The sequence below is a fragment of the Pholis gunnellus genome (assembly GCF_910591455.1).
Source record: "Pholis gunnellus genome assembly, chromosome: 13".
In the NCBI taxonomy this organism is placed as follows: Eukaryota; Metazoa; Chordata; class Actinopteri; order Perciformes; family Pholidae; genus Pholis; species Pholis gunnellus.
Window position 1 is genome coordinate 17,438,760 of NC_136540.1, and position 14,049 is coordinate 17,452,808.

General features: G+C 39.7%; 1 protein-coding gene across 1 annotated transcript; it reads right to left on the bottom strand.

Moving 5' to 3' along the window:
• Nucleotides 1-5,261: 5,261 nt before the first annotated feature.
• On the bottom strand, nucleotides 5,262-14,049 carry vamp2 (vesicle-associated membrane protein 2; the record flags this gene model as incomplete). The annotated part of the gene is made up of 5 exons (XM_079171938.1): nucleotides 13,921-14,049; nucleotides 8,855-8,954; nucleotides 8,424-8,582; nucleotides 8,146-8,197; nucleotides 5,262-5,269 (listed from the first exon to the last, which is right to left on the bottom strand). Coding segments are annotated over exons 1-5 (321 nt in total). The 5' UTR covers nucleotides 13,923-14,049.

A 14,049-nucleotide genomic window follows, 5' to 3' on the forward strand; every position in this document is an offset into this window, starting at 1 on the left:
TTGCCATTACGTGTGGGAGTAGCAGCGACCTTTACACTAAGCGAGAATCCAAGCCACGGGTTTAGGTTTCTGCAATAACTCCTGACGAACCCTTCGAGTTGGACGTGCATTCCTTTTGGAGAGTCACAGGGAATAGCAGTGGGGGAGTAGATAAGTAGTTGTGAGGGGCGGGAGACGATGGGTAACGAGAGGAGGGGTTGGCGAAACCAGAGAAATGGAACAATAAACTTAAAACGACCGGGCAGAGACACGGTTTAACTGGGTGAAAAGTTGTTTTTGGTTGCACTCTGGAGTTGGGTCATGTTCACGCCTCCCGAAACCAACAGACGGCTGTATTATTATTATTCCTCTCCTATTATGTCAAAGATAATCTCTCAGATTCATAAAAAAAAACACTATACAATGCGACACTGCGCTTGAGAGGTGGAGAAACAAAATGAAAACGGATGCGTGCAGTTGTGCAAGCCCATTTGGGAAGGTGGCGGACCGAAACAGCTGATTTCATAACAATCGCAGACCCATCTGTTCTCTATAATTGTGGCTCCTCTCAAATTTACTCTCCGCAGTTAAAAAAAAAAGACCAGTCTTTCCATTTTGCAGTGAAGTGAACTTGGCCAAAGTTCATGTGACCTCAGCAATAAAAAGAAATACACGCACGGAGATAAAGATTTGATTAGAAATGATGTCCGTGGTAATAATCTGAGACATCCCTCAAGAGCATTACAGATGGAGCCAAGCACAAGAGGACAAGTATGAAACATCAACATGTGTCATCAGCTTCTGACAGAGTTGTCTCGAAAGAGCTCATGTACTACACTTCAATGTGCACTCCGTGAGAAAGTGGGATATTGTGTGTGCTCAGTGCACGGACAGTGTGCTGAAAAGATCATAGCACCTCATTTGGCATGAGCAGGGTGTTGCATTGAAGTGATATCTTATAATAGGGACCCTGAAACACGCTGTAGATGCATCTGTCTAATAACAGCTAAAGTAAAGCGGACAGTATCACACTTCAAGCTGTGAGCCTTCCTTCACTTTTCATGGCAAATGCCCAGGAGACACATCACTATTTGCCAGTAAGTGCATGGATGGTAATGACAATAGCATAGCTAGGAAAGTAAAACCCTTTCACAGTGGAAACAGCAATAGACACAAATATGCAGTGTTTAAAAAAAAATTGAAAAGCATAGTGGAAATTTAACACATCCTCATAGTCATGTGTGACTAACGGGCCAAAATAAAATTGTGGTCAAAGAAAAGGAATTGTTGTTGCAGTGATGTACTTTTACTTGCAAATACATAGAAAGGCAACCTGAGAGGTCTGTGCATAAAGTTTACCCCGCTCTTTTTACTGCATACTCAATATAGTATTATATAATTATTGTATAATACCAACAGATCTAAAACCAACTAAACTATATAATAACCCTACAGTGCTTACAATGATGGGTTATCATGTACTATACTGGAAAAATACCTTTCTAACACAATAATTTGATCCACAAATCAATAATGTTTGTATGTAGTGATGTTATGGGATGTAGACGTTAGGTGACATACATGTATGATTAATTCGCAGACATCTTTCCCTCCACATACATTTATGGTGTGGGTTCACAAGATGTGCATGGTGACACCTGGTGGTGAAAACATGAAACTGCAGCTTGGGTGGCGAAGCTGCTGTATCTAGTATCATTTCTCGTGGAGTTTAATTATTTAGCATGAATAAACCATAATTCCTCTTCACAAATAGTTATTCTCACTAATAGCAATGTGATACAACCAGACCAAACACTAGTAACGCTAGTGTCATAGCGATGAGAGCTTATTAGGCTTCGGCTAATGTAGCAGCACGGTGTGCAGCTTAGCCTCGCGTTATGTGGACCGACAAGTGATTTATTTATTTTTAAGCTAGCAGTAAACCAAGTCAGTTAGCCGGGGGCAGGGAGAGAGTATTTTGCGTCGACCAAGCAAGTGAAGAAAGAAACCGAGTGAAATGCCAGCGATGCAATGTGTCAGCTGTCCTCTAAATCCATGTCCTTCACCGAGCTCTGAAAAACCCGCTAACAGTGCACTAAACGAAGCACTCCTTACCGTGTTGTTTACGAGCATTTTGAAGAGCTAGCACAACATGTCCGGGAGTTTATGAAACGTTTTCACTATGAACTAAAGAGGTAGCGAAATAAGAGCAGGACATAGGATGTATCAGGCTTAGGATGCAACATATTATTGTGCTATGGAGGCGACCATTGCCTGTAGTCTATGGTACTACTTCAAAATAAAAGTCGCCGGAAGTGACTCTCACTGGTGGCTCGTATTTCCAACAGACTAGTAACCACAGCCTGTGGGCTGAAGCGTTTTTTCTGCTGCTACTGCACGTGACTTCTCTACCACGGCCTCCATTAGCCTACTAGTACTCGACTAACGGTGGAACGAACCAGCACTGCTCCGTCGTTCTGCATGAAGGGAAATGTTTGTCTGACACCTATCACTGAACTATTTAATGTTAATATAGCCTACTGCATGAGCCATGAAAGAGGTTTCATACTTTTGCAAATCCTGCATGCACATATTGCTGGCATACACCATTCAATTGTAGATAATATGAATGCTTCATAGATTGCAATACATTAGTTTAATTGCTTTAACATCTTCAAACACATATGGTTCTTCATATTCTTTGGGAGAGGGGATTATAGGTTTGTCTGCAGATAGGTGGGACTGGGCACCACTTGTGTGCAGGCATGTCTAGACCTAAAGTGGTAGGCCTATGAGTGTGCTGGATGGAGGCAGGATGTGAAGGGCAGCCACTGTAGAAACAGGACTGTCTGAAGTGACTGTAAATGCAGAAATATGCCCTTTTATGGCTCCAGGTCTCCGTGTATTTTTTAAACACACGCGTAATTAGTATAAATTAAAGCAAGAGGTCTATCTTTGTATTGATAATAAATTTATGCTTATTGATACAGGTCAGATAAGGTCCCAGAATCGCAGTCAAAATTGCATCTGCCCATTGTTGCACACCCACAAAGCACTTGAAGCACACACAAAAGTACAAGTTGTCATAGGTACTGTTTTTCCAATATACATATATTTCATGATGTTCATCAATATAATAAGACATTGATAGATTTACACTACAATTATTTTATGTACTTCAGTTTTTCATTCAGTCACCTTTTCTTTACGTTGAGTCAACCATCTTTAGTTTCTAATCCCATACCAAATGACAGCACAATAAATCTATCAATAAATAAGAGCAAAGAAAAAGAAGGAAAAAAAGTAAGATAAAACTGAACACATTGCCCATGATCCTCCAGTCGTGTCCCTCCTGTAAGGCCAGATGACCAGGGGCAATATGGGCCTTCATCCCTGAAACCCCAGTCCCAAAGAGAAATCAAAATCTTTCCTAAAAAATAAACAGATTTAAACAAAAAATATATCTTGTAGATACAAACGGGACTCTGATGTAAACTGTAGAATCATTCTAAGCATTCTGGACAATTGAAGGTAAAAATACTCGTTTTCCCCATTAATGTCCCATTTTCTTTACCTTTACCCATCAGTGCTTACATATAAACAATTCAGTGACATCTGGAGTTATTACTAAATTGATGCAAAAGAGAAACACAATATTTGGTCCGAAAATAAAACATATATTAAGTAGAATATTGTACTATTATAACCATCCAGTAAACATTCAGAGACTCAAAAGGTTCCCTCCTTTTGCTGCATTCATACCATTTGGGGTTGACGGTAAACATTTTTCCTGCTCTGTACATATGACATGACGCTTTGTTGAAAGATTGGATCTTCATTTGATCTCTTTCTTTCTGCTTATTTCCTTCCAAGTTTGAATCACAAGTTCACAAGTTATACTTCAAACCTGGAAGAGGGTCTGAACCCTTTTTCCGTGATGGCAACTTGCATTTTGGATCACCCCCAAATGACCTGAACACAGCGTTTAAGTTGAGATCGCTGAACGATTCTTGATGTTGACATAAGACAATATTCTCCACCGAATCATGTTCCCATCCCACCAAAATCAATGAATCACCAAAGAAAAAGTGCCACGGTGTTAAAATATATACGCACTTCTTTTCATACAGACAGTAAAGCAACGAAAAAAAGGGAGCACTCACTTCATTTTCACCATTGTGATCAAATTGGTTGAGCACTCACAACGGATTTATGGATTACGGATTGATGGATAACACAGAAGTCCTACCCCAATGTTATTTCACTTCATCCCACTGTGTGGTTAACTCCTGCAGGATGGCTCTAAGGACCACATTTGTAACCCTTTAAAGATTTTCTATTGCCAAAAACCCAATTTTATACTTTGCTTATATAGTTTTGTCCTCATATATATTTTGGTAAATTGCTAATACCTTAAACCTGAGGATATAGGACCCCCTACCCCCCAAAACACCCCCATATTACAACACCGAACAATGCAGATTTTTATAAAGTTTTTCACGATTATTTTTGATAGCATATAGTTAGTTTATATGTCTTTTCATTTTAGAACTTGGCAGCACTATGGAGACAAAAAAGAAGAGTTGTGCTATTATTAGTTATAGGATCATGTGTCTTAAAACTTGTTTTAGATTAAAGAGGCCCTTCGGACCTCCATGCGCCTGGTGGGGCAGGCTGTATTTGCGATTTTAAGTATGCGGCCTTCATGTTTTGGTTTAACTTGCATATGTTAAGAATGGCACACTCACAAGCCAAACTGACACACCGTATGAACAGTGTGCAATAGTTAAAAGGTCCCGTCATCTGTGGATAAATAGGGTAAGGGTATTTAAAACAGACTTGGATAGTTTGGGTAACCTGTTTCTCTCCGCTTGTTTTTGATGGCAATTGGCAGCGTAAGCATGGAAATCTGGTCTTTGGTAATCTTCTGCAGTTTACTTTTGCTCTGTTTGGAAGAAAACATGGGAAGGGGAGGAGGGGGTTTGTTAAGGTTCGGGTCCTTCCTTATTAGAACTGGCCGGCAGATCTGTAACCTGTCAGCTTGTGTACTTCAGTGGTCAAGGAAACAACGTGCCCTCACTCTGAGATTTAAGCGGCCTAATCTGTCGGGATAAACTGGGGATATTCCCGAGACAGAGCTATTCTAACACACACACACACACACACACACACACATTGATGCACCTGCGCTGACACAGAGACACACACACAGACACACACACACACACACACACACTGTAGGATTCTGAATCAGTGGGTTGAGCAAAGGGGGGCAAGTTGGTTTACTCAGCTGGTGGGGGAGATAAAAAGTCATGTTGAAAAGAGACAAGGCTACTAAGGCTTTACACACACTTGTTTTGAAATATCGTTGGTGGCTTCGTGATCTTTATCGTTCCAGCCTACTACAAGAACAGTTTATACATTTTAGTTTAGTTGAGTTTAAATTGCTTCCTGTTCAGCATTTATTAATGCAGACGTGCACAAGCAAAAAAACTCTGTAAATAAAGATCTTCCTTCGGTGAAGGTAAAATAGTCTCAAATCACGGACATTTAATTTTAGGTTTATGTCATCTCGTGTTCATGTGTACAAGGCCTTAGTTTGACTGAGCACTATAAAACAAACAAGTGCATCGTATTGCCCTGCTCTTCCTGCTCATAAAGTAGCCAAAAGTAGTATACACAGGAGAAGATGCCAGACACATGTAAAAGAATGTTTTAAGACCAAACCAGCTTGGGCACCAATGAAAGAAATCTGCAATAAGAATAGAAGCCTCTCCCTTGTTGCTTGGCAGTGTATAACGCACGGAGCTGAATTACAAAAAACACACCAGACTGAGGTAAAGAGGAGCTTCCTGCTGTTGGCAGCAAATAGTACTGATTGCACACTTCCTCTTTACCTGTCTGTTTCACACAAAAATATACTATAATAAAAATAGAATCTATTATATTTAAAAAAGAAAAAAAGGCCTTAACTATAGGGAGAAACACTGAGACAGAACCACTGCGCTGGCAAAGACACTCTTCTCAGGAGTGCTACTATGTTTGCTTGTCGCTAACCCTTTGACAGTACATTTCTGAGCCTATACCCCAAAGTTGCTGACCAAAAACTCAACTGTGAATTTGACATTATCCTCATTAGCCTCTGTCCCTGTTCCTGGATTTGCAAATAAGGCGGAATTATCTCTTTTCTTTATGTGCTCTTCATGTGGAGAGGTTTTGCTGCATGAGGATCTCCTTTGGACAGGCTATTGACCAGCCAGACAGCGCCATCAAAAACAAGGTTGTTTGTGCATTTTAAACAGATTCCTTTTTCTGCAGTCAGCCACTCCCCCCGCACAGACTAAACGTGTGAGGGTAGATTTGACTGGAAATATTCTAAGGTAACTAATAGAAGTGACTGGAGACTAAGGCTTTTTAGTGTCCATGTAAGTAACAGTGCCAGTAAGAATTAACCGTTGCTTTGTGGAAATTAATCAATTTATGCAACGGCCCCATTTTATGCATTAGAATTGTTTTTTTAAGCCCCTATCCACAGTTTGACATTAATGACATCTCCACAGTATACTGTAGCCTATGTGTAATGTTAAAATAACATCACCCATATTACAAAAGAAAATCATTTGGACAGATTGAAAGTCTAATCCTTGTCTATCCAAAACTTACCCTTACAGCTATTAACTATTTTTTCTCCTATGGTTTGTATGACCGACGTTTTCGACACAAGTTTCATTTTTTTTTTTTCTCTTAAAGATACTTACACTTATATGTGCTACGGTAAGACCATTTGCACTAGACTGCAATGAAGGAATGTTTTCGAAATAAGACACTACGTAATATTTAAATAAAAAAGAAACATCTACAGACATTGGTCCGACTGTACTATGGCAGTTTTAGAAATGATCAGAAGAAATTGAGGTGTTCAAGCATGCTGACAGACGGAAGTGTTAAAGATGAACGCTATTAGACGAGTGAAATGGAGAAAGAGAAATGAAACGGATACTGGGAGGATCAGATGAAGAGGGCTGGAAAATGATGGTTACTAGGAATTAGTTTAACAGTTCATGCATTATTTGTATGTTTGATCAATATGAGCGAGCATTAGCTCTTCTTAGAAAGCCAGCAAAGAAGCTAAGACTTGACTTCCTTGATGACATCAAGTTATAGAAATTTGGAGCCGAGGTAAGAGTAACCTGGGGCATTCTCAGGGGCAGTTTTGTCTGTGTAATAGCTCAAATTTGTGTAACTTGATGTTATCTCTTTAGTACAAGTTTTAGTTCTCTGGCTTATTCTTAGTGGACACGAGTAACACAGATGAACCTCAAAAAGTCTTTCCGCGGTGAAATGGAGACGAACTCCACTTTGCAAAAATACATCGAAAAGAGAGAGTAAGCAGGGAGACAGACCGATGATGAAAACATGCAAGATACACACTTTGATTAATAGGCAGTAGTTAACGCTGAAGCATACGTAAAATTAATACAAAAAATTAAAAAATACAAAATGCACACACACACACGCACACATACACACACACACATACACACACACCTACAAAACAGTATATATCAGAATAAAACTCTACAAAGAACTATATATATATATCAATTATGTAACAATTATCGCCAAACGTTGCTTCCTTTTCTGTTGTTGCATCGTCACAAGTGTTTGGTTCTCAGTATGGCAGGTTAGAAAAGCCAAGAGTACCCAGAAAGGAAACGGGGCCACACACTCACAGGACAAATATTGACAGGGGTCCAGAGGCGAGGTGGTGGAAGTTGGGGAGCCATGGGGCCCTGAAGGTTTAGGGGTGTTATATATCGAGGCTAATTGGGAGATATATATAATAAATGAATTATCATGGTTAACTTTGTAATCAATTGGAGGGTTTTTCTTCTGTAGCAAGGAAGGATTAGACTGGGGTAGGAGCAACTCTTCTTAGGTGCTGAAGTACACTGTAAAAAAGAAATGAAATGAAAGTCTTATTCATAATAATGATCAAGTTATCAAACCAACATTTGCTGACAACAAGGTCCATTTTCATTCAGGGACATGCCTTATATTATACAGTATATATGTGTAGAATGTGACAAACTGTTTTAGCGTTGACTAAGTCCATTGAGACAACAATGAGAAATCGATGTGCACAAAAGTGAGAAGGATTCTTACCAATAATGACGATGAGGATAATCACGCATATCACACCCATTATAATCATCATCTGTAGTCAGTGAATTTTCAGAAAGAAAGTCATCAGAAAAGCAGTTAAAATTTGTAATTATTTTTCACCAAAATCTTAAAAGTGCAAAAATCACACCATCATTTCATCTGCTTCTGTCTGTATTGTTATTTGTGTTATTTTTCATTTGTCCGTAAACAGGGAGGTTTAAGGCTGCCTTCGTACACAGGTATTTGCTATTCAAGTCAGCACGTCTGCATGTCCTCACCTTGGCATTCTTCCACCAGTATTTATTCTTCAGTTTTGCAGCGCTGGTCTCAAACTGAGAGGCTCCAGCCTGCAGGGCGTCAGCCCTATCGTCCAGTTCTGACAGCTTCTGATCACGCTCCAGAACCTTATCCACGTTTACACGCATGATATCCACCACCTGAGGAAAGACACGCAGAGCCACGCAGTGCAATCAGCTATCAAGACAGAAAGGCTGTTGGATAAGGATTATGTTTGAAAGTCTTTTTTTTTTTAAGTTTCATGTCAATATAAAGCTCAAACCCAGCCCTAACAATGATTTGTGCTTTTACACTTCAAATTTGCAAGCAGAGAAGATTGAGTTACCAGTACGTGACCAATGAATTATGCTAAAACCGTAAATGTCTGCGCCCGATAGCACGACTCTGACTTTGCAGAGAAGCTTGTGCTCACCTCATCCACTTGTGCCTGTGTCTGCTGCAGACGACGGTTGCTGGTGAGGTTGGGGGGCTGATTCCCTCCATCTGCTCCAGGGGCTCCAGCTGGGGCAGACCTAGTGATAAAAAAATAAAAAAATAAAAAATATTCAGTTGTTATGCAAAGCAAACTCATTTAGAAAAAGTTAAGAAAGCCTTTAAAATACAATAGTAGCAACAACAACAACAACAAAAACTTCATGACTGAACCATTCTATCTAATACAAAATACACATTAACACCATCTCAGGGTTTATATTTCAAGATTGAGTAATGCTCTCCATTTGCAAAGGAATTGTACAAAAAGACAGCAGTTTGTCTCGAATATAAATAGTTCAAGAAGTAAAGGAATACGAATGCTATCACATTAAATTACACCATGTCTAATGGTCTAACTGATTACAGGAAAATGATTAGAAAGGAATAAAAATGGTTGCAATGTTTAAGTAAGTGTCTAACTCTGCCATTCTCAGTTAAAGGTTTAGAGTAAACTCCATAAATGTTATGCTCATAAAGTGCTCAAACTGAATGCAGATTAAATAAGCCATATACAATAATATCCTGTGATCATTAACGATGTGTACCTTATGCTCAGTGCTGGGCGATGATTCTAGATGATATGATACGTTGTCTAAAGTGATAATAACAAGCTCTTACTAATTCAAAGTCCCCAGAAAATCTGATCATTTTGCACTGATGTTAAATTAAAAAATACTCACTTTTCATTTGTCAAGTATTTAATTCACACAGGAGTACACAAAACCAAGTGATTACCAGAAATCATGCTGTATTATGATATATATATATATATATATATATATATATATATATATATATATATATATATATATATATGCCCATTTAGTTTCTGCCATCGTTTAGCCCATCTGTAATCATACACTCAAACAAAAAAGACAAATATCTAATGTGGGATGCTGACAAATATATTGTTTGGGGGACCGTTTGTTGTTTTTAACTCACTCAGTATATTTACTCACAGATTGTGGAGTTTTGCTGTGGATTGAACACTGCTTAGAGCTACTAGTACTCTGCTGTGTATCAAAAGAAATGAAAGATGCACCTTTTATGAATGGAATCAGATTTAACTTGTAGGATGTGGAAGATTTACTGTGTTCCAAAAAATGGATATTTCCATACGTTAGCGCTGGAGAGTCCAGATAATCATCTTCTATCACAAAGAGAATCATAAAGAGGTTTTGCAAATGTCAAGTGGATTTGCCATGTCGTGTTGTATTGTGACCTACATGGATTCTTTTGAAGGCACTTTGCACCAATAATGACCTCAAGACACAGGCAGTTTGAGTGAGAGTAACAATTACCACTGGAAAGTGAAAGCACCACGAAACGGTCTTCATGTTAACACAAAACATACTTGTACCTCTGCTCTTTGCAGCAGGAGAAACACCCGGAATGTTAAAAGTATATATGGTAATTTACGAATGTTAATCTAACGTTTCAACCAAAACAAAATCACTAATCCCATTCCATCTAGTTCCTGCTGTCTTTAATGTTACATGACACATGAACAAAAACCTACGTTGAGCGACAGCTTTACACCGAAAAAACTACAGACTAACTCTATACCTCATGCAGGAACATCATCCGATCAGAACCATAGAGCACATAATCATGAGAAATAAACAGAATTGGCAGAATTTCCAAATATGTCAGATTCACCAAACATGCATTATTCTCTTTATTCTGAAGGCTATTGTTTTATAACATAAAAAATGAATGTTGAATGCTGTCTAACTGTAAGTATAAAGACTCCCTTTAAGAGAAAATCTAAGCCTGCATGTCCTCATTGAAATGCAGAATGGACAGCATGAGGCACAACAACCACACAAATCCAGCACAACAGTACGATTGATTAACCATAATTACCAAAGGAACAACAAGCCTGTCTCAAATGATATTAAATGAGATATGATTCTCCCCGTTTACCTTTCATAATAATATGGGCCCATATATCTATTAAAAGTCTTAACATAGTCTAAACATTAAATCTTAAACATTCTGCAACTTAACATAGCAGCAGATACATTTAAAAAAAAGAAAAAAGCAAACGAGAAATGCTTTAAGAGGCTTAAAATACTTAAATATTGCATGTAGTGTTGAGTAGCACAGCATGCTTTATTGCTTTCTATAAATGCAGAGACTCAATCAATACAATTACACAGAGAAACTGTCTCTAAATTTAGAGTGTGGCATTGACTAAGGCTGTCGTATCGTCTGACAAAGTTAGCTTGGTTGTAACTCAGCTGCTCTAGCAGTGTGAGAATAAGACTCTGTATAAAGGTCACCTTTACACGCTCACACATTACTAATCCTCCAAGAAATCCTTTGGAATAGTTGGCCTGATGGTGCTGGTGGTCCCTGTCAGCTGCCAACCAGCACTAATAGACACTGACAATATAAACCCCCCGAGGCTAGCTGTGATATACACAGTATAATGGTGAATTATTATTGTTACGCGTTTCATACAAACAACATATATTGTTTCATTTCTTGAGACCAGAGTGATTATCATTCTGCAGTATAGCAGCATGTTCACAAATCAAAAGATGTGTTGAGTAAAGAATTGTCCACATGCCTAGTAATAAACACTATAACTAACTAATATAATATATCTATGTCATCACTGTATGCTCCTTTTCAACTTGCCAGCACGAGTATCACCACAGAGGTGGAATGTGTGCTGAGGTTCACGCCATCATCACCAACCGGGAAGAGTTGCTCGTGCAGCCGCACGATTTCTCATCAGCCGCCACATCCTGTTTGCGGGGCAAACTGGACGCGCCGCACACAGGTGGGGGTAACTGGTTCTAATGGGACCCTTTGGTGCGCAATCTTCATTTTTAATTCAAAATGTTAAACTGAATTTGCCCCACTGATTATGCCACATGGGGTAGTAATATCACCACCTGTCTACTGATAGATTTTGTTTCAGTGATGCAGTCAAGAGATATTTGGAGCATCTCACTTGTCTCAAAATGTCAGAAAAAGACACTGTTGTATGGAGGTGGTAACTGGGTAAAGAGAGCACATACTTCAGCTTCACCCTATTTCAAGACAATAATGAGGGAAAAAACAACAGAAAAGAAATGAACAGGAATTCTCTTTTTAATCAAACATCACAAATTCACAAAGAAAAAAGCCCTTTGATCTGTCAAAGGCAACTAACCTAACACGCTGGATCTACAGTCCACTGATAATGTCAGATTTGCAATGAAAGCACAATATATTCAACCCTCTTTAAAGACACAGATAATAAAAAAAAGAGTCATGTGGTTTCCAAAGAGGGCTCCTGGGACATTGAGGGGTCTGTGCAAGGTTTTCAGGGGTCCCTGATGAAATGAGGAATCATATAAACACGTATTATCTCACACTGTATCCTAAAAGTATAGATACGATACCATTACCATTTTACAATCAATTTAAACTAACTACTAGGCTCCTACTTCATTTAGCTTTATTTTATTTCTTTTTTTTTGTGGGTCACCGTCATGAAAAAGCACACTGTCTGACTTTGAGCACTGGAGAGCGACATTTCAGCACTGGACAGCGCCACAGCAACCCAGACCGAAGAAAACGGCCAGATCCCATTCTCCCATTCTGTTTGATGCTGCTGAACTGGAGCCCGACCCACCGCGCTCACTGGTTTCCGTTTTTCTTTTTCTTTTTTTTGTTATACACACAGACACACCAGGCCTACATAACGTGTCTGTAGGACATCACGTTTCACGACGAGCACGACTGGGGGCCTGTAAATACAGTGGAAGCCTCCACCGCACATCGAGGGCGGGGAGGTTCCTTGTGGAAGGGAGGGGGAGGATGGATTCCAAGCACTTGTATGAACAATTGTCACCAAATGTTGGTGACAAATGTAACTAACAGCGCACAGAAGGAGTGTTAATAACAAACGCGTCGCCGCGGTTCAATGACATGTCGTGTGTCGGCACCAGTGTTTAAACTGCCTCCTATGCAAAAAAAAAATGAAAACGATAAAAAAAAAACCCCGACAGACGAGGTTGTCACGGGTATCTGTACTTAGCCTACCCTTTATATGTTTCTATCATGCGCGGTCGAAAAAACGGGGAAGAGGGGACAAATAAGGCGTAGGAAGGGAGACACGTTAAGGTTGATTTAAGTCCCAAAACAGCCTGAAATATGGAGAGATATATATGACTGTCCGCCCTCACACGACAATCGACGACATACAGTAGGAGGCTAGGCTATCCCCCCACCCCCCCGCTGTGGGTTGCAAATATCACGTCAACTAGGCCTAAGCCTACTTCAGAGCTAATAATACCATCGTCTATATAAAGGTCCGTGGAGTATTCGTCGAATAATGTCGACGCGTTACATGTTCAACATTGTGCCCTTGCTGTAAGCTTCAGCGTCACCTGTGGTTCAGCGACACACACAATGAAGGACTGTAACCGTTCACAAAGGACAACAACAGAAAAAGGCTTTATTGTGGGTGATGTTTTTCTTCGTGTGGTTTTAATTAGCCTGTGGGGTTATCGCACACAGACGGTGTCCTTTTCATACAAGCCAAACCAGTCCAAACTGGAAAAAGATGCGTGCGTGCTGGCTCCTGTGAAGAAAAAAAAGCTCCAGACGACTAAATAAAACAAGGCACGCGACAAACAAGGGGCTCGTTTACCGTGTAAACGCAAAAAAAAAAAAAAAGAAATAAGGGTAATAATGTGTTTAAAGCCGATACACCCTCCATCTGCTCCAAGGTTAGGCCGACGCGTGAGCCTCTACACACACGATCGGATGGTATACATTGAATAAAACCTGTCAAATTAAATTCAACAGCAGAATATATTAATGATATACCGACTAACGTGACTCCATTGAAATAACCTGAGTATTTGATGGCAAAGACACACAAGAGACCATTCAGACACCATTAATCCCGGGTAGCCTGCCAACACCAGTCGTGAGGACGAAATTGGAATTCATAAATAAATTAGGGTTTAAAATAAGAGCTTTAAACGATGGTGTACTCACATTTTCCTGGTTGTGTTGGCTGGACAGCTGTGCTGAAATCCGGACTGGAAATGTTAGCGCGGACTAAGTGGCTGGCAGATGGATGTGGATTGCCTTCTGCGCTCCTCTCTACCCTCTGGCACCCTTTGG